At 48.3% G+C, this 18,213-nt stretch overlaps 7 protein-coding genes across 7 annotated transcripts; 3 read left to right on the forward strand and 4 right to left on the reverse strand.

The window, feature by feature from the left end:
* Positions 1-2,582: 2,582 nt before the first annotated feature.
* Positions 2,583-3,751, reverse strand: F5891DRAFT_1277115 (uncharacterized protein). The gene is made up of 2 exons (XM_041370255.1): positions 3,193-3,751; positions 2,583-3,143 (listed from the first exon to the last, which is right to left on the reverse strand). Exons 1-2 carry the CDS (start codon positions 3,257-3,259, stop codon positions 2,677-2,679), a joined length of 534 nt encoding a protein of 177 aa, XP_041228013.1. The 5' UTR covers positions 3,260-3,751; the 3' UTR covers positions 2,583-2,676.
* On the forward strand, positions 3,741-5,602 carry F5891DRAFT_1023978 (Aldo keto reductase). The gene is made up of 9 exons (XM_041361308.1): positions 3,741-4,274; positions 4,334-4,419; positions 4,473-4,649; positions 4,706-4,730; positions 4,778-4,809; positions 4,857-5,076; positions 5,127-5,176; positions 5,230-5,386; positions 5,434-5,602. The coding sequence occupies exons 1-9, from the start codon at positions 4,158-4,160 to the stop codon at positions 5,596-5,598; spliced, it is 1,029 nt and encodes a 342-aa protein (XP_041228014.1). The 5' UTR covers positions 3,741-4,157; the 3' UTR covers positions 5,599-5,602.
* Positions 5,603-6,371: 769 nt separating this feature from the next.
* On the reverse strand, positions 6,372-7,351 carry F5891DRAFT_162803 (uncharacterized protein). The gene is made up of 5 exons (XM_041370736.1): positions 7,266-7,351; positions 7,050-7,215; positions 6,661-7,001; positions 6,492-6,608; positions 6,372-6,432 (listed from the first exon to the last, which is right to left on the reverse strand). The coding sequence occupies exons 3-4, from the start codon at positions 6,897-6,899 to the stop codon at positions 6,569-6,571; spliced, it is 279 nt and encodes a 92-aa protein (XP_041228015.1). The 5' UTR covers positions 6,900-7,001; positions 7,050-7,215; positions 7,266-7,351; the 3' UTR covers positions 6,372-6,432; positions 6,492-6,568.
* Positions 6,861-7,649, reverse strand: F5891DRAFT_1023983 (uncharacterized protein; the record flags this gene model as incomplete). Its single annotated transcript, XM_041361309.1, has 4 exons — positions 6,861-7,001; positions 7,050-7,215; positions 7,266-7,322; positions 7,435-7,649. Coding segments are annotated over 2 exons (223 nt in total), but the record flags the coding sequence as incomplete, so codon positions are not given.
* Positions 7,650-8,499: 850 nt separating this feature from the next.
* F5891DRAFT_1023986 (uncharacterized protein) lies at positions 8,500-8,886 on the forward strand (the record flags this gene model as incomplete). The annotated part of the gene is made up of 1 exon (XM_041361310.1): positions 8,500-8,886. The coding sequence occupies one exon, from the start codon at positions 8,500-8,502 to the stop codon at positions 8,884-8,886; it is 387 nt and encodes a 128-aa protein (XP_041228017.1).
* Positions 8,887-9,197: 311 nt separating this feature from the next.
* F5891DRAFT_1106968 (uncharacterized protein) lies at positions 9,198-10,402 on the forward strand (the record flags this gene model as incomplete). The annotated part of the gene is made up of 6 exons (XM_041363667.1): positions 9,198-9,352; positions 9,399-9,443; positions 9,498-9,581; positions 9,631-9,651; positions 9,703-9,874; positions 9,932-10,402. Coding segments are annotated over exons 1-6 (888 nt in total), but the record flags the coding sequence as incomplete, so codon positions are not given.
* Positions 10,403-14,778: 4,376 nt separating this feature from the next.
* F5891DRAFT_162875 (uncharacterized protein) lies at positions 14,779-16,778 on the reverse strand. The gene is made up of 6 exons (XM_041370737.1): positions 15,838-16,778; positions 15,661-15,774; positions 15,538-15,612; positions 15,326-15,465; positions 14,869-15,237; positions 14,779-14,802 (listed from the first exon to the last, which is right to left on the reverse strand). Exons 1-5 carry the CDS (start codon positions 16,438-16,440, stop codon positions 14,877-14,879), a joined length of 1,293 nt encoding a protein of 430 aa, XP_041228019.1. The 5' UTR covers positions 16,441-16,778; the 3' UTR covers positions 14,779-14,802; positions 14,869-14,876.
* Positions 16,779-18,213: the final 1,435 nt, after the last annotated feature.

Consider the following 18,213-nt stretch of genomic DNA (forward strand, 5'->3'; position numbering starts at 1 on the left):
CCAGGATGGAACCGATTGTCTCAAGTATCTAGAGGTGACGATCTTATCTACTATCACAAAGAGACTCAGTGCTCATTGCACTCCTCAGGCCCTGTACGTGCGATTGGCGCATTCGCACAGCGATCTCTCCGGCAGTCAATCACTGGTCTTCATAACTGGCTGCATTTTTTCCTGCGCTTTTCCACAAAGGTCGTGGACTCGGAAGCACAATTGCTTGGACCGAATTTAGATGTTTCGTCGGGCAATGACCACATTCTCGCCCTCCCCGACACACCTACCAGCAATCTGGAAGCACCTAGCGTCAAGTGGCTGCTCGAGACCTCTACGGATCCTGAAGTATTTCTTGCCGCTGCCAGCCTTGTTCCGCAGGTCGAATGGCCCCTAGATCTTGACGTCTCAGATATGCTGCATCAGCTATATGATATTCATACGAGCTGCGTCGGCTTCCATGGGCACATTATGCCGTCGTTGGAGGAAAAGGCCTCAGCTTGTATAATGGCTATGAGTCATTTATATTGTGGCCGCGTTCTCCAGGCACATCCTGCCCGTGGCGAATTCCTTGGTTGCAGAAAAAGAGATTATGACACATTTAGTCAGATGATTGAGAGGGTCAGAAATCTCGCCGACACGACAGTGCTTACTGCGACTATGAATCTTTGTCTTCCGCCAGATGACAATGACAGTTTCCCGTGGGATCTGTATGATTCTCCCCGCTCTGTGGCGGAGTGGCTGTCACATTCTCTTCCTTACCACTTTGTCGTTGGGCGAGTGAATGAAAATGTGCAACAACTCGCCACAGATGTGATATCACAACTGCTATCATCTCCATCCTCTCCGTCGAATCAGATCATAGCCAATTGCGCTCTTCTTGGTTGCGTCATGGTCGGGGTTCAGTTTGACAAGAAGGACATAGTTCGGATTGATAAAAGGTGCCATCAACTCATTTGGTACTTTTGATATGGCTAACGAAGATATCGTAGTTTTGCCCTGTCTCGATTTCCGAATGCCCTTTTGGAGCAGTTTCAGATCACTTTCTGGACACGTTATGGAGGTGATCTCAGTGACGCTAGTACAGGCATAACATATCAGGACTACAACCTCATCAAAGCCATTTGTCTCGTGCTCGAGTCTGCCAAAAATTACTATCATCCTTCATTGCACGCCATGCGGAACCTGGACGTGTGCAGGAAGATTTACTCACAAATGAGGTCATCCCGGGCCGAAAAAAATCCTTCCCGGGGGCTGTTGGTTGCCCTGCAAAATGCACTGCAAAATGCACTGCGCTTCACGCTCACTGCTGCCAAAGTATCTCGAGACCCTGTCAACTTGTGGGATTACCACCATTTAGTGACAGGTGATTCCCACTCGCCAGAAGACTTCGACTGGCTGGTCGACTACCTCGACGAGTGCATTGATTTAGACGGCATTTGTTCCGACGACGAGGTAGTATTTGACATTCTTTTGCTCCTGTTTGCCATAAAAGTACGCTGCAGCCCTACGAGACGGCATCAGTTCTTCAATAGCCTCATCACTTGCATGGATAGTCTTTACATGCCTGTCCATTTACGTCATGTTGCTCTTCGCCTTGCCCACAGTGCCCGAGAAGAAATCGTCTCGATCGATGTCGTCGATAATGCGGAGCTGCGGGACATGATCTTGACCGAGTTCTCCCCTGCTATCCTGACTGCAATTTCTCCGCAACCAAATGCAACACTCTCTAATGATGGGCCTGGCCGCTTCTTCCCTGATAAGAGCGACTTGTGCTATCTCGAACTGCTCTTTGCCCTTGCGAGGAATTCCAACTGGCACCCCCATTTGGTTGAGGATCACCATATAGATCGATGCATTAGCATCGCTGCAAAACACTACTTCGTGCAACATGCACATGCATTTTACCTAGCTGGCATCCTCTTCCGGATCGCACCTAAACAGTCGTCGGCTATATCCCTCGATTCTATCACAGAGCACCAGTGGTGGAACATGATGAGAAATGCATGGTTCTATGCTAGATTTCACACCGACGACATACACTGTTTCGAGTTCCTTCCCGTCCTTGCGGAAGGCATGAAGAGGTATATGCACATTGCTCGGGAACTCGATCTCAAGTTCCTCATCGGAAATGTGGATCGTGTTCTTAATGCACTAGAGACGCGAGATTCACAGCAGGGAGAGGGTGAGAGTGTCACCGTTGCTGTGAAAGAGTTGAGGACTGCTGTCAGCGATATGCTTGAGAAGTTGGTCAGCAGTCAAGGAGTTGTTGGTCCCTGAGCATTACAGTATTTGCGTGTTGTGCTAGCGTTCTGGGACCAGAGGAAGGGAGCGATAAAACTGCGAGGGGATAAGTATCGCGACTGAAACAGTATTGATATTCAATATATATATGCATCGTAGTCGAGTTTGTATCACCAAGTCCATGGTTTCTGTCTCATCTGAGGCTAAGTATGATCTACATTGACGAAAAGAGCTTCTCAGGATTGATGAGGGAGAGGATGGGACCCATGCGGCACTAACTTGTTTTTAGTTCAATACAAGTATTTGATGAGTGTATATATGCTCACCGATTTTAGCCTGAACAGTCATGGTATATGATATTTTTATGTCTGCATCGAGACCCCTTGGAGTCAATCTCATACCCACATCACGAATCTTCGCGGTGCAGTTCATGGTTGCCTAGACTTAGCTCGTCAAGTTTAGATTCCGGAGAGGTTCTACTGCAACATCGTTGTGGACTGGCTTTTCGGGGGAGCTTTCATCGGTGTTCTGGGAGGACGCGTCGTACAATGGTTCCCGAGCCAGTGGTTGCGGACATTGTTGACGTTGAGTTGAAGCTTGAGCTGGTGCTGGTATTACGTTCCGCCCTCGTCCAGGAATTCTCCAGAGGGCGTCCGAGAAGCTGTTGATGCGATTCAGATGAAGGAATGTAACACATACGAGTCGCATGATAGGCTTGACCCTGCAGAAGTATATATCTTCCGAGAAATCCTGTCTGCCTATGTTCAGTTGATACACAAGGGATGCAACTTTGGAGAGGACTTCTAAGACGTTAGAAGCTCTTTCGAATGATGGAAATAACACGCTACCGGTGGCGGGTGCGATCTGTGAGAGGACCGAGGTGAGGCCTGCATCTGAGACCCGGATTAAATCTAGAAAGGGTAGTCAGAATAATAAAATAGGTAGATAAATGAAGCGTACCGCATGCTAGCAGTATGGTAGCATATATGGACGCTATTGGGTGAACGTTTTCGACGCGCGTTTCCATACAGTGTCAGCTGACAGGCATCCTCCATGCACAAAGTTCGATCCTCTGACTCTCGATAAATGCGATGTGAATATAGGCTTCCAAGAAGTTGTATGTGGGATTGGAGTAGGACTTGCTATTTCAAAGCTGGTCGAGGCCCTTCAAGTTTGCATGTAGAATGGAATTGGTAAAGTAAAAGCTATTCAGACCTGAGGGCCGAAAGAGCGAGGGACTTGTGGGGCACGGTCAGTATTTGGAAGAAGAGTGTGTACGGGGTTCTGCAAGCCGTGCATAGCGGTGTCATCTGAGAAAATATTGGCGAGCTTGGCAGGGATTTGTAGAAAGCCGAGTCAGGAAGTAAGGAGCGGGAAGTAAGGAACGCATCAATATTATCAATTGGTGATAAGAAAGACACAACATTCCAAATTCTTGGTATTGCAGTAGTTTTTTTGATACAAGGCAGGTGATATTATCTACTGTCCAGTAGGCCCAGTAGCTCTGACAAATGCAAGTTATGTAACGCTGCAGCTGACAAGTCTTCTCGGACTCGGGAAATTCCTGTTTATCGTTACTCGCTACGCGTTATCTCAAATCCATCATCGATGCCATCTCTATGTATCGTCCAATTCTAACACAAGCGGTGAGGCCTTGAGTTTATATAAGGCCCAAGGCTTGGCACGGACGCAACTTGAACGAGAGACAAACACTGATTAGTACATGGACTGGTGGCAAACATCTGGGTTTGTTTTGTGGTACTACTAGTCACTGGTGGTGCCGCCGACCGGCCGCGTATATCGATTGCGTCATCACAGCTCGTATCTCTCTTAGTCACTCCAGTAAGCCAACTTGAGACTGAGGTATATAAAGCAATTTCTTTATCGTGAGTTCCACTATCACCAACTTAGCTATATCTAACATCATGGCCCAATATCCTACACGCAAAATTGGCACCGACGATGTCTCTGCCATTGGCTTTGGTGCCATGGGCATGGGAGCGTATTACGGTCAGACTGGTACAGATGAGGAGCGCTTAAAGGTGAGGCGTGAGCACCCTGCAGCCTGTACGCTACATTAATTCATAACTGTTCCTTTTAGGTTCTGGATAAAGCGTATGAGCTCGGTTGTACTTTCTGGGACACTGCCGATATCTATGGAGACAGCGAAGAGCTCATTGGCAAATGGTACGTCATACTGTACTGTCACAGTAATAGGCCCTTACAATCCAGGAGCGCAGGTTCAAGCTGAACCCCGAAAAGCGCAGCAAAATCTTTATTGCTACCAAATTCGGTATCATCATCAGTGGATCTGACGGTAGAGGCGTTGATGGGTCTCCAAAATATGTCCACGAGTCATTTGCGAAATCACAAAGGTTGCTTGGTGTCGACAAGATCGATCTTTACTACTTGCACAGGTGCGCTTAGCGTGTTAACAGGTCACTCAAACTTCATTATCATCATCATCATGCAGACCTGATCACCAAACACCAATCGAAGTACGTCTCTGTATGTGAACGCTCTGAATTTTTCTGAAATCAGTTAGGAAACTGTCGGCGCCATGGCAGAACTTGTCAAGTAAGCGAACAGTTTCTAAATCCTTATTCATGCTCATCGCTGGGAAGACAGGGGAAAGTGAAATATCTCGGGCTGTCAGAATGCACTGCGGATACCTTGCGCCGTGCTCAGAAAGTGCACCCTATCGCTGCCGTCCAAGTGGAGTATTCGCCGTTCACACTCGACATTGAGGACTCAAAGCTCAACATCTTAAATACGGCTCGCGAACTTGGAATCAAAATCATCGCCTACTCGCCTCTTGGGCGTGGTTTGATCACGGGACAGTATGTAAGTATCGCAGACCAGTAAAACTGATTGGACACTCACCGGATGAAAAGAAATCTCCAGATGACTTTGAAGCTAATGATTTCAGGAGGATGATTCCCAGGTATGTGTTATGTCAGTGCCTGGTAGGGGCTCACGCGAACTGTACTTGCTTAGATACTCAAAGGAAAACTTCCCGAACATCTTAAAACTGGCAGACGACCTCAAGAAAGTAGGCGAGCAATATAATGCTACCGCTGGACAGGTCGCGTTGGCGTGGCTTCTTGCCCAAGGTGAAGACGTCATCCCCATCCCGGGTACAAAGAAGGTCAAGGTCAGTAGCCATATAGCCTCGGGTATTCATGGTTTTGACTTGCACAGTATCTCGAGGAGAACCTCGGTGCTATCAACGTGTCGTTGAGTCCTGAATCAGTCCAGGAAGTACGTGTTATTGCAGAGAAGGCTGATTGGGTGGTTGGGGATCGCTATCCTCCAGCGGCCATGAAGTCGCTGTATGCAGAGACCCCACTTCCGAAGAGCACCTGAACTGCACTTCACTTGAACTCGAGCCCCATGGACTTATTTTCAATGATTACAATTGTACTTGTACCGCACATGAGGCAATGTCAGATGCATGTTTCTGTCGACCGATGATGAACAGTAGTGCTGAACCATAAGTTTGTGCGCATTCGAACGTCCTACCGTGACTTTCCTATATACAAGGACAGTCCTTCGGTTAGCTCTTGGACGATGTTACAGTAGCAACGCATACAATATTAGCATATTCCATAGTGTCTTCCTGTTCCCATTCTCGAAAATGTTGTGTACAATCGACTGAGTGAAGAAATCAGTCCGAAGGTCGAGAGCATGATTAACGTTGGCGTCAAACCTCGACGTGTGGTTGCATATGCGGGTCACAGAGGAAACTCTGCTCACTTCACTGTCCACGACGAACGGTTTGGATGGAATGCGGGGGATGCAGTACTTTCAAATGTATTCAGGAGTTGGACTTTGAGGAAGCGACGATGCAGCGCAATGACACGCGCATGGTCGTTTCTGACCAACTCCCATTTCTACCGAGAAGTTGGATGTATTGACATTGAAAGGTAGTCGGGGGTGTGTTCTGGTGCGTTCAATGGAGTCTGTCAGCTTCTTTCACAGCATGGCGAAGAGCATTCCTTGAACAGTACTGACAGAAGATGCACGTCCAGATAGCATGACGTGGTTCTTCTGTACTATAACAAGCCCCCCTAGAACATGTGCATACGTGATGAATTGTTCCGTTGCCAATTTTGCATGCTCTGTTGTCCCCAGTCGTACAGGTGTCTAGAAGCCTAATATCATGCGTGGTTTGTCAGCTTGACCGATGACGTCTACAGCCTATGTAACAAATAAGGATACCCCACAGGCAACATGAAAGGGGAAAATTATGTATTTACCTGACCGACGCGAACCGTCACAGGCTTGCTCTCGGGGTTCTCATCGAGTGTGATGAGGAAGCAAGGGCACATGACAATCACCAAAGTAAAACATCCAATGGTACTTGTCGAGCACGGCTATATGCGCTCATCAGGATCCGCTTCCATGAATCAGAGCGAGGGGACTCACAGGTTTCCGTAAGCGCCATGATCGTCGCCAGTAAACCCGCAACAGCCGGTCGACTCATGATGTCCCTGTCCGAGAAGAAAGGATTGATCCCAATCGTGCCCTTGCCCATGTGATACGAATCCCAGTGCGAGCGCGCTGAGTGCAGTGATCTCCATCGACGTGCTATCGTCTACGACCGCAGGGAGGACAGTGAGCAAGTCCTCGCGGTGCAAGCCTGCGTATGCTACACCGAGCCCCATGATTGCCGCTAAGATGCAGAAAGAAGGCGATAGCGGAGAGTTCCTCGAGGTTCAGTATCGGAGTAGGTCATAGCGAAATCAGAGAGAATAACGGCGAATAGACTGAGCAAGATGATAAGCCCGTGTTACATAGAAAGGCTTTCCTCGCACCTTGTTTTCGAATGCGGGCCATGTCTCGAACAGCCCCTGCAGGCCGGAATAATGTGGGTGTAGAAACTTGAGTGGCTTTGGAAATGGAAGTCATGGACGATGTGCATTTTCTCATGAGTGTCCGGAACGTTTCAAGAGCAGGGCGGTAGAAATACGTGTTTAATTCCTGCTACGAATTCAATTATTTATTCTACCTCGATCGTGAGTGGTACGCACCTTTAACCATTCCATGAGCATCTCCAGCTCGGATTTGAGCTGTGGATATTTTTCCGACTAGGAAACATAAGTCAAGCTAATGTTGATTTCGCTAATGTGATTAACACTCACTAGTTTGGGTCGCTATCCTTTTCAACATTCAATTTGATGTCTGGCTTCTTGTCCTCTTCTTTGGATCCTGCGAGGGAACTGCAATACCTGCTGCCGGTCATTCTGCCATAGCTCGAGGATGTCTCTAAGATGGTAAAGCTAGAACAGTTAAGTGCTTGGCAGCCAACAAGTCTTGACGCGCGTTGGGGACGTGATGGCCTTGTGCTTGGTCGAGTTGTAAGTTATTCTGACGTATGCTTTCTGTTTGGTGTCGCACTTCCTTTTTCAAGAGTGTGGGCATCAGATTCAATGTACACCAAAATGTGAACTCGTCACTGGTTCTTCGAACCTAGTATAATTGGGCATCGGAGTTGCAAAACGCCTCATAGCTCACGCACACGCAACAACACATCTGTCCTCTACCTTGGATTTAGGACATTCCAACTAGATTCATAAAGTACTGTACGTAACCGCACTTCTGCAGTCGTCCTTCAGAGAAGGGCACATTCCATGATGACTCAGCTGCCGCCCTCTGTTCTGTTGTATTTTCTAAGCTGGTGCATCCGCGCATTTATCACATTGCACACCTTATGATAGTCCTCCACAATGCAACGCGCAGCTGCAATATCTAGGTGAAAGAAATTTTCATTGATTGGTCATTCTTATTTCTCTGACACTCAAGTTTGACCTCTATAGAGAGAAAGAGAACATGGCCAATATTATTCGCTCTGCAAAGTCAAGCAGCGACTGGGATGTCAATGACTCCTAATCGCATACAACATAACCGTCACTGCTGTACCATCACAGCAGTTCTTTCCCCAGGAAATAGATGTACCTCTGACCGCGGCAGGCCTTGATCCCGTGCGCGCCACCGCCGACTCGGACGTGCGCCCTGACGCCGATGTCTCTCGTGCAACACGGCTCGTTTTCTCCGGTATCTTCGGGATGCTACCACACCGTATTTTGATGTTTAGAACGTTCGTGTGCCGAGCATTGACGACTTCGCTCGTCAGATTCTCATTACAGTTGGCTTCACAAGGGGTCCGTATTGCGTGTTAAGACGACGCTCGATCCCATTGTTAATCTGTGATTATAACCGCAAAGTTGCGCAGATAAGCTTATGCTTGCGGGATATGAATCAAACATGCTACTTCTTCTACAAATGGACAAGACGCAGATAGGTTGCTCAAATGTCGAAGCATGTATGATTCCAGGAGCCATTGCGGCCTACCAGCTCAACAATAACAAGCGACAGGAGAGGGGCCTGCATCCACTTGATGCCATGACCATGCCTTGCATCACCATGATTGGGACGCGCCCTACCTTCTACTTGGTGCCCGTTACCAAAGCGTTGAGCGATGCAGTCATTTCCTGTCAATATCCGTCAGCTAGGACTGAGGTGTTGAAATGCGAGGTCGCTGGTGACCACAATGGAGGCATAGAGGCACCGGAACACAGGGGCATGGCCTTACAGTATTATGTTGCATTCAAATCCCTTGCGAAAAGCCACTGGGAGAAGTTTCTTCGTTAAAGTCTGAATCACTTATAAACACACGACGTGTACGACTTGTAATATTATTCGAATATCGAAACAGAATCTAAAGTCGCGCCTGAGAAAACTTGTATAATCTGACCTCAAGTTGCACGCGCGCACGACCGTGACAAACATTATAACAGACCGGGCCTCATCATAATGGTGAGGGTAGATTCGCAGTACACTGGACTGGGGGCACTCACAAGGCATGAACACTCTCGGCGTCAACACCTGCAAGCACGTGTTCGTCATGGTCGTAGGCGCCTAACCGACTTGCTGTGTACCACCATTCTGCTCTGTCTGCTCACCTCAGACCCTTCCCAACTTCGCTAGCTTTACTTGGGATCTAATATAGGTATAACTTCTTCATGTCACAAGCATCAGGCACCGACGTCGTCGAAGATCAACTCACTCACAACGATGAACCTCCCCCGCAAATTGACGCTGTAGGACCCATCGAAGAGTGAGTTGCAGCTTCCTGGAATGTCACCCGTCTAACAGTAAGATAGGGAGACGATAAATATTGAACCTTTGGCGGAGCTGCCACCAGGGATGTAAGTTCTCTCTTCCCTGATGGGCGTCTGTACCACTTCTTACCAGAACTGCAGCTCGAATGCTGAACCTTCACAGCCGTCAGGGCCTCACATACAAGGAAGCACACCCAATGTTCCACCAGTCGGCGATTCAGCTTCGTGAGTTCTTGTCGATAATGACGTCAAACATGCTCCTGAATTGTCTCAGCGAGAGGGAAAAGGTCGAATTGTGAGCGAAAAATGAGTCAAGCGATCGCAACTGACGACACTGTACACTCAGAGCAAATGTCATGAAGCAAGTATTGGACATTCTCCAGGACTCCACGATTGCGTCGAAGATCGGAAAGGACAAACGGTCTCGTTTCTGGGGGGTGTACAAACGAGTCGCAGAGGAGCACGACGGCGAGTTCCTTGAGCGATACACTACTGACATGGACATCGTCTTGATCTTCGTAAGTTTAACGTTCTTATTTTCGGCGCATTGAGAGTCGAGACTGATGTTTGATCAGTCCGGTCTTTTCTCGGCTGTCAGCACGGGTTTCATCGTCGCTATGGAGTCCAATCTCAATCCCGACCCCAGCGACACGACGAATGCCCTTTTGAAGCAAATCGTGCAGATCGGACTCGGCAACCTCGCTGAGGCAGGCACCGCTCCCGTAGACCCAGGATCTACGTGGTCGCCATCCGCGTTGGCTGTGAGGATCCAAATGGTCGCATACGCAAGCTTGTCCATGAGCTTGCTCGCTGCATTCGGGGCCGTACTGGGCAAGCAGTGGCTCGGGTACTACAAGTCGAACAGATATGGCCGCGGCTCGGAGGAGGAACGAGGCAAGCGCAGGCAAGAGAAGTTCGACGGCATCGTCACATGGTATTTCGACGCTGTCGTGCAATGTTTTCCTGTCATACTTCAGATCTCCCTTCTTCTTTTTGGAATCGCTCTCGGAGCCAATATGTGGTACGAGCAGCGGAGCATCGCCTGGGTGATCATCGCAACGACGGTCTTCGGATTTCTATTCTATTCCCTGACGGTGATGGCATGTTTGATATCTCCTGCTTGTCCATTCCAGACACCAACATCGACGATGTTGCGCATGTTGCGTATCGACAGTAAGATCATTTTGCTGAATTCTGGTGGTCATCCCCCGTCTGAATCAACATGGCAGAGGTTCTACGCCTGATGTACAAACGAGCCTCAATTTATTCCCAGCAGCTCACGAAGTCGCTACACGGTGAGTTATGTCTCCTTCCATGTGGACAGGTTTTGACTGTTCCATGTCAGGCGTGCTGGAACGATTGCTTGACATTGTCAGGTCAGGATGGACCCGATTGTCTGAGGTATCTAGAGGTGACGATCTGGCCTACTATCACAAAGATACTCAGTGCTCATTTCACTCTCTAGGCCCTGTACATGCGATCGGCACATCTGCACGACGATCTCTTTAGCACTTAACCACCAGTTTTCATAACTGGCTGCGGTTTGTTCCGCACTTTTCCACAAAGGTCGCGGACTCGGAAGCACAATTGCTTGCACCGAGCCTCGATGCTTCTTGGGAGAATGAATACGCCCTCACCCTCCCTGACATACCTACCAGCAATCTGGAAGCACCTAGCGTCAAGTGGTTGCTCGAGACCTCTACGGATCCTGAAGTATTTCTTGCCGCTGCCAGCCTTGTTCCGCAGGTCGAATGGCCCCTAGATCTTGACGTCTCAGATATGCTGCATCAGCTGTATGATATTCATACGAGCTGCGTCGGCTTCGATGGGCAAATTATGTCGTCGTTGGAGGAAAAGGCCTCAGCTTGTTTACTGGCTATGAGTCATTTATATTGTGGCCGCGTTCTCCAGGCACATCCTACCCGTGGCGAATTTCTTGGTTGCAGCAAAAGAGATTATGACACGTTTAGTCAGATGACTATGAGGGACATGGATAAAGTCGACAGGACGGTGCTTGCCACGACTCAGAATCTTTGTTTTCCGCAAGATGAAGATCGCAGACTTCTGTGGTTTTCGTTGTATGATTGTCCCGGCCCTGTGGCAGAGTGGCTGTCACATTCTCTTCCTTACCACTTTGTCACTGGGCGAGCGAATGAAGATGTGGAAATATTCGCCATAGAGGTGATATCAAAACTGCTATCATCTCCATCCTTTCCATCGAATCAAATCCTAGCCAATTGCGCTCTTCTTGCTTGCGTCATGGTCGGGGTTCAGTTTGACAAGAAGGACATAGTTCGGATTGATAAAAGGTGACATCGACGCATTTGGTGCTTCTGCTATAGCTAACGCAGATATTGTGTAGTTCTGCCCTGCCTCGATTTGCGAATGCCCTTGTGGAGCAATTCCAAACTACTCTCTGGGCATGGTATGGAGGTGATCTCAGCGATGACAACACAGGCGTCGCACCGAGTTGGGCAGGCGACTTCATCAAAATCATTTGTCTGGCGCTCGAGTCTGCCAAAAAATACTATTATCCTTTATTCCCCGCCATGCGGAACCTAGACGTGTGCAGGAAGATTTACTCACGAGTGAGATCATCCGAACAAAATCCTTCCTGGGAATTGTTGGGTGCTCTGCACAATGCACTGCGCTTCACGCTCGCCGCTGCCAAAGTATCTCGGGACCCTGCCGACTTGTGGAATAGCCAATATCTTTGGATAGGTGATTCCCATTCGCCAGAAGACTTTGAGTGGCTGGTCGACTGCCTCGAGTACATTGATCCCGACGACCAGGAAGCAGTATTCGACATCCTTTTACTCCTGGTTGTCATAGAAGTACGCTGCAGCCCTGCTAAACCGCATCAGTTCTTCAAAAGCATCATCGCCTGCATGGGTAGTCACATGCCTGCCCACTTGCGTCATGCTGCTCTTCGCCTTGCCCACAGTGCCCGAGAGGAAATAGTCTCGATCGACGTCATTGATAATGCGGAGCTGCGGGACATGATCTTGACCGAGTTCTCCCCCGCTATCCTGACTTCAGTTTGTCCCCAACCAGGTGTAAAACTCTCCGACGATGATCCTGACTGCTTCTTCCATTATGCCCGTGACTTGTGCTATCTCGAACTGCTCTTTGCCCTTGCGAGGAATTCCAACTGGCACCCCCATTTGTTTGAGGATCACCATATAGATCGATGTATTAGCATCGTTGCAAACTGCTACGGGCAACGTGCATTTTACCTAGCTGGCATCCTCCTCCGAATCGCACCTGAACAGTCGTCGGTTACATCCCTCAATTCTATTACAGGGCAGCAGTGGTGGGACATGATCAGCGATGCATGGCTCCATGCCAGCTTTACAACCGACGACATACACTGTTTCGAGTTCCTTCCCGTCCTTGTGGAAGGCACGAAGAGGTATATGCACATTGCTCAGGATTTTGAGTTGAAGTCCTTCATTGAAAATTTGGATCGTCTTCTTAACGCACTAGAGACGCGAGATTCACAGCAGGGAGAGGGTCTCGTTGTTGCTGTGAAAGAGTTAAGGACTGCTGTCAGCGATATGCTTGAGAAGTTGGTCAGCAGCCAAGGAGTTGTTGGTCCCTGATTATCACAGAACAAGGGATGCAGCGATACAACTGGGAGGGGATAAGTATCGCGACTGAAACAATATTATATATATGTGCATCGTAGTCAAGATTGTATCACAAAGTCCATGGTTTTCATCTCATCTAAGACCAAGTATGATCTACATTGACGAAAAGAGCTTCTCAGGATTGACGGGGGAGAGGATGAGACCCATGCGGCACTAGCTTGTTCTTAGCCCAACACGGGTATTTGATGGGCGTATATATGCTCACCGATTTTAGCCTCAACAGCCATGTTCTTTGTGTCTGCCTCGAGACGCCTTGGAGCCAATCCCGCGCCTAATTTCGCATATCTTCGCGATGCAGTTCGTGGGTGCCTAGGCTTATCTCGTCAAGTTTAGATTCTGGAGGCGTTCTACTGCAACGTCGTTCGTGAACTGGTTTTTTGAGAAGTTTTCTGGGAGGACGCGTCGTACAATGATTCCCGAGCCAGTGGTTGCGGACATTGTTGACGTTAATATTGAAGCTTGAGCCTGTCCTGGTATACGTTCCCGCCCTCGTCCAGGATTTCTTCAGAGGGCGTCCGAGGAGCTGTTCGTGCGATTTAAATGAAAGAATGCAGCACATACGAGTTGTGTGGAAGTATATATTTTCCGAGAAATTCTGCCTGCCTACGTTCAGTTGATACACAAGGGATGCAACTTTGGAGAGGACTTCTAAGACGTTAGAAGCTTTTTTGAATGATGAAAATAACACGCTACCGGTGGCGGGTGCAATCTGTATATTGGGTGAGAGGACCGAGGTGAGGCCTGCATCTGAGACCCGGATTAAATCTAGGAGGGGTAGTCAGAATAATAAAGTAGGTAGATGAGTGAAGCGTGCCGCACAGTAGTAGCATGACAACGTATATGGACGCTATTGGGTGGACTTTTTATATGCCCGTTTCCATATAGTGTCAGAGCCGACAGGCCTCCTCCATGCACAAAGCTCAAACCCCTGACCCTTGATAAATGCCATGTGAATATTAGCCTCCAAGGAGTTGTATATGCGGGATTGGATTAGGACTTACTAGTTCGTAGCTGCTCAAAGCCCTTTTTTGCAAGTAGAACGGAATCGGTAAAGTAGAAGCCATTCAGACTCACATGAGGGCTGAAAGAGCAAGGGACTTGTAGTCAGCATCTAGAAGATGTGTGTGTACAAGATTTTGCGTTTTGTGAAGAAACCCGCGAATAGCAATGTCGTCCGAGAAAATATTGACGAGCACAGCCTGAGGTATTTTGTCAGAAACCGAGCTAGGGAGCAACTTGCGCGGGAAGCGAGCGGTCTGAAATTCTGAATCCAGTGCATCACATCAATCGGTGATAAACAGAAAGACACAAGTCAAGCACAATGCTATGCAGTATGTTTATCAGTATCCTGAATATCTATCCATCGACCCAGCAGTGACAGGGTCAGTCACTACATCATTGCGTATAACCTCGCGCATTCATGGTTTTGACTCGCACAGTGTCTCGAGGAGAACCTCGGGGCTAAGTATTAATGTGTCGGGGATTCCTGAATCAGTCCAAGAAGTACGTCTGATTGCGGCCAAGGCTGATTGTGCGGTTGGCGATATGAAGGCGCTGTATGCAGAGACCCCACTCCCGATCGTGCCGAAGAGCACCTAAACTGCGCTATGAATTCGGGCCCCATGGATACATTCTCGATGACTACAAGTTTACTTGTACACACCTGAAGTTGAATGCCAGATGCATGTTCCAATTGCCCGATGATAAACGGCAGTTCTGAACCATAAGGTTGCGCACACTCGATCAGCCCACTTTCCTATAGGCGTATGATAGGCAGGAAGGCTGATTATCTGATCCTGGGGAACACCGGTTGGGACCTCAGAATGTGTAAGCCACTGCTAACCCAAACCCTTGGGACTTACCTGAATATTCACCACATAAGAACGAAGATACGGTATAGGAATGTATGTTCCATGGAGCTCGAGTCAACTGTTTTTAACTGCGTTCGGCAACACTCAATGCAAGTGCGAAAAATGTCAAGAGTATTGTGCAATACTCCTGTATGACATGGCAGCGACGCAAATTTGAGAACACGCTGTTCTTCCTTGATGGAAATATACGCAAAACGAAGTGGAAATAGGCTGAATATCGTGACAATTATTCCTCGAGAAGTAACAATGGTAGGTAAAATAACCAATTGAACTGATACAAAATCACCATCAATACAGAGCTTGGAGTCGAACGATACTGTTACTGTCAATAAAAGTTGGTCTGTCTGTGGGTCACAATCTCTATGGGATATGTCAGAAATCATCATCCTTTCGACAGGACCCTGAAAATGATGAATGATTGTTCATTTGATGTAACAAATACACCTACGAATTTGTGGCACTACAATTATCGACATCATTTCGACGACGAAAGAGTGGTAGCCTGTCCAAGAAGCGATGCTTGTATGAGGATGAGGAAGGTACCAGACTAGGAAGGACTCCAATAGGCTCCTTGGGCTGGTTCGAGTCCTTTGGTGCATCCTGTCAAGATAATAATTAAGCGTGCGAAATTTAAACTACAGCCCAAACGCTGGCACTCACTTCGAGAGCATTGTTAATCTCGTTGCTGGGCCAATTCTCAGTAAATGCTGAGGGAACATTCAGATCAGGTGGAACCTGCGGCAGTCAAATCAGAGATATCACACTATGGTACGATATACATACTCCATTCTGAAGCGCCAGCGGGGGAAGGAAGCCAGCGACCTGTTGCTTGCCATGAGTATTGAGAGCATAAGTAATACACTTCCCTACCTCCTGTATCAAGAGCTCGTTAAGAATCTGAAATAATTGCTCGCATCAGCTACTTCTCACAATGAAGCGCACAGTGCAAGCAATTCTTACATCTTCATCTGAGGGAGCCAATGGCAATTCCGGAGCTGGTTCACAGCTATCCATTATACTAGCGTCTGGCTTAGTGTATGGCTCGATATCCCACAGATACACCTTGGTGTCTTTCCCGCCACATGCGACTCGCTTACGGTCAGGGGAGAATGTGACGCAATAGAGTTCGTCGGCATGCTCGAAGGGGGGGCTGACTGCTTCATAGGTACGCACGCTCCATAGGCGAACAGTACAGTCAGAGGATGCGCTCGCAATGAAGCGACCATCAAAAGATATTGCGATGGCGTGAACTGTGTTCGTGTGTCCCTGGAGGAGAGCGACTTGGGCTCCGGTCCCTGACGACCAAACCCGGATCGTTCCATCTCGAGAACCTGAGAACATTTGTTCTCCACTTCTCGACCAACAGACACTCGTCACTGCATCAAGAGGTCCCCCAACATCCAGCGTAAACCTCCCCAGACCACTTCCTTCAGGTAATCGTATTACGTTTGTCTCTTTGGGGTGAGTTGGGGTAGGCCGTCCTCGCGGTGGGACAGCGGTTCGCCGTGGTTGATCTTCGGCATTTCTCATTCGTCTTGATCTTCTGAACCTTGGTCGTTCCATTGTGATTGTTGGGGTCTCTTGGAAGCCAACTGGTAATGGACCGCCCGTCTATAAGACACCCATCCGACTAGCACGGGCGGCATATTCGATACCCAGTTTGGCGTACCCCTCCCACGTTCCCAACATGCACAATACGCATTGTGGGTGTAGATATGCACTGCATATTTCCACAGCATACACGTGTTGAGCAACACACAGCATTATGATGGCAGCCTTGCATCCTATGGACGAGGTCACTCGTGTTAGTGTCTTAGGATCACTTTCGGAACGGAATAAGCTGTGAATTTGCTATAACTTACTTGCTGTTCCCGGGAAGAACCGTCGGATCACGTGGGGACAACGTTTCACAGCATCATTCTTTGATCATTCCTCTGAGCATCTGACACTTTTCCTGCATATAAAGCCGTGTCTACAACTCCTATTCAGACTCTTCTATCGCCAGGCATGGTAAACGGGATGGATGTTTGTACCGGATTCAAGAAATTTTACCCATAAGCATGCTTTGTCTTTTCCGAACGTCCTCCGGTGGGAGTTGCCATCGTTCCAAGATCATCTGTCGATTGCGACTTTCTGCTGATTGGGCACTGTTACTATCTAGGTATCAACGCCTCTTATAGAGGATTCTTTAACTGCATCGATGCTTTCAATTCGTCGTTAGGCGCAGCATCTTAATTAATCATGTTGTACGTGTCCCAAACACCTGCGAAGAAGACGAAGACCATCTAGTAGTGTGTCCGAACCGGTTTCGGGGATGCTGGCAGAGGAAGACGAAATCTTGTGCAGCCCAGGGAAATAGGAAAGGATTCGGTATACATTTGAGTTCAGTTCTCCTGCACGAAAATAGGGCACAAACAACACGAACGTCACCATGTCCACAAAGGAGTGAGGAAGATGTCAACCCTGTCATCGCCTAGTAAGCATAGTATCAAGATGTTCCGTCTTTTCTCTCACCTCATAATAGACGTCATGCGGCGTACATTGCTCAAACACCGCCGCTGCAGTGTCTGCTGCTAAGGCGGATTTTACGTCGACGAATCTATGCAAATTCATCTCAACTACATGGAACATTCTTGACAGAGATTCACATGGTACAGGAGGGATGGGTTTAACTTGTTCGACGAAGAGACTCTTATCTACTCTTTATTGGTATAGATTTGAAACTGAGGTGTCTTGTTCAATGCTAACCCTAGGCCTTATGTTTGTATCGCACTCCCGCGGAGAACCTTCGTCGTAGAAATGGTTTCGGGCTATGCCGATGTTGTGTCTGGTCGCGTTTTGAATGTGTAACACGCTTCTGTCACAGGGTCTTCTTCCTACATAGGTGTGAGATCGCGTTAACGTTGCAGGCGGCTGTATCCTCTTTGTCCCGCACCGCTTGGTGTCTTCTGATCCAATATCACGACCACCAGACAGCTTCCCGATTCTTCCATCTCGGCATGTGTCCCACCCTTGGCAGTGGAGTCCCTCGTGGATGCCTAACTATATTACCCCAGATTCCTACACCTTCAGCGCTTATATTTGCTGTATTCCTAGAGTTGCCTCGTCCTGTGAAACCTTTGGTTGGGAACTGGTCTTCCCGAATCATACCTGGTCAAACGGCTCCGACTGCCGTACAGTAGCACGGGAAACGGGAGTTTCAGATGCCAGATGAATGTGGTATTGTCCAAGAGAGGTTGAAAGTACATCTGATGGAAAACGAAGAAGGGGAAGCAGAAGCAGAAGCAAATCTTGAGTCTTTCCCCGTATAGGTATCATTGTGCCTCCTCTTGCATT

The sequence above is a fragment of the Suillus fuscotomentosus genome (assembly GCF_016647785.1).
Source record: "Suillus fuscotomentosus strain FC203 chromosome Unknown F5891scaffold_17, whole genome shotgun sequence".
In the NCBI taxonomy this organism is placed as follows: Eukaryota; Fungi; Basidiomycota; class Agaricomycetes; order Boletales; family Suillaceae; genus Suillus; species Suillus fuscotomentosus.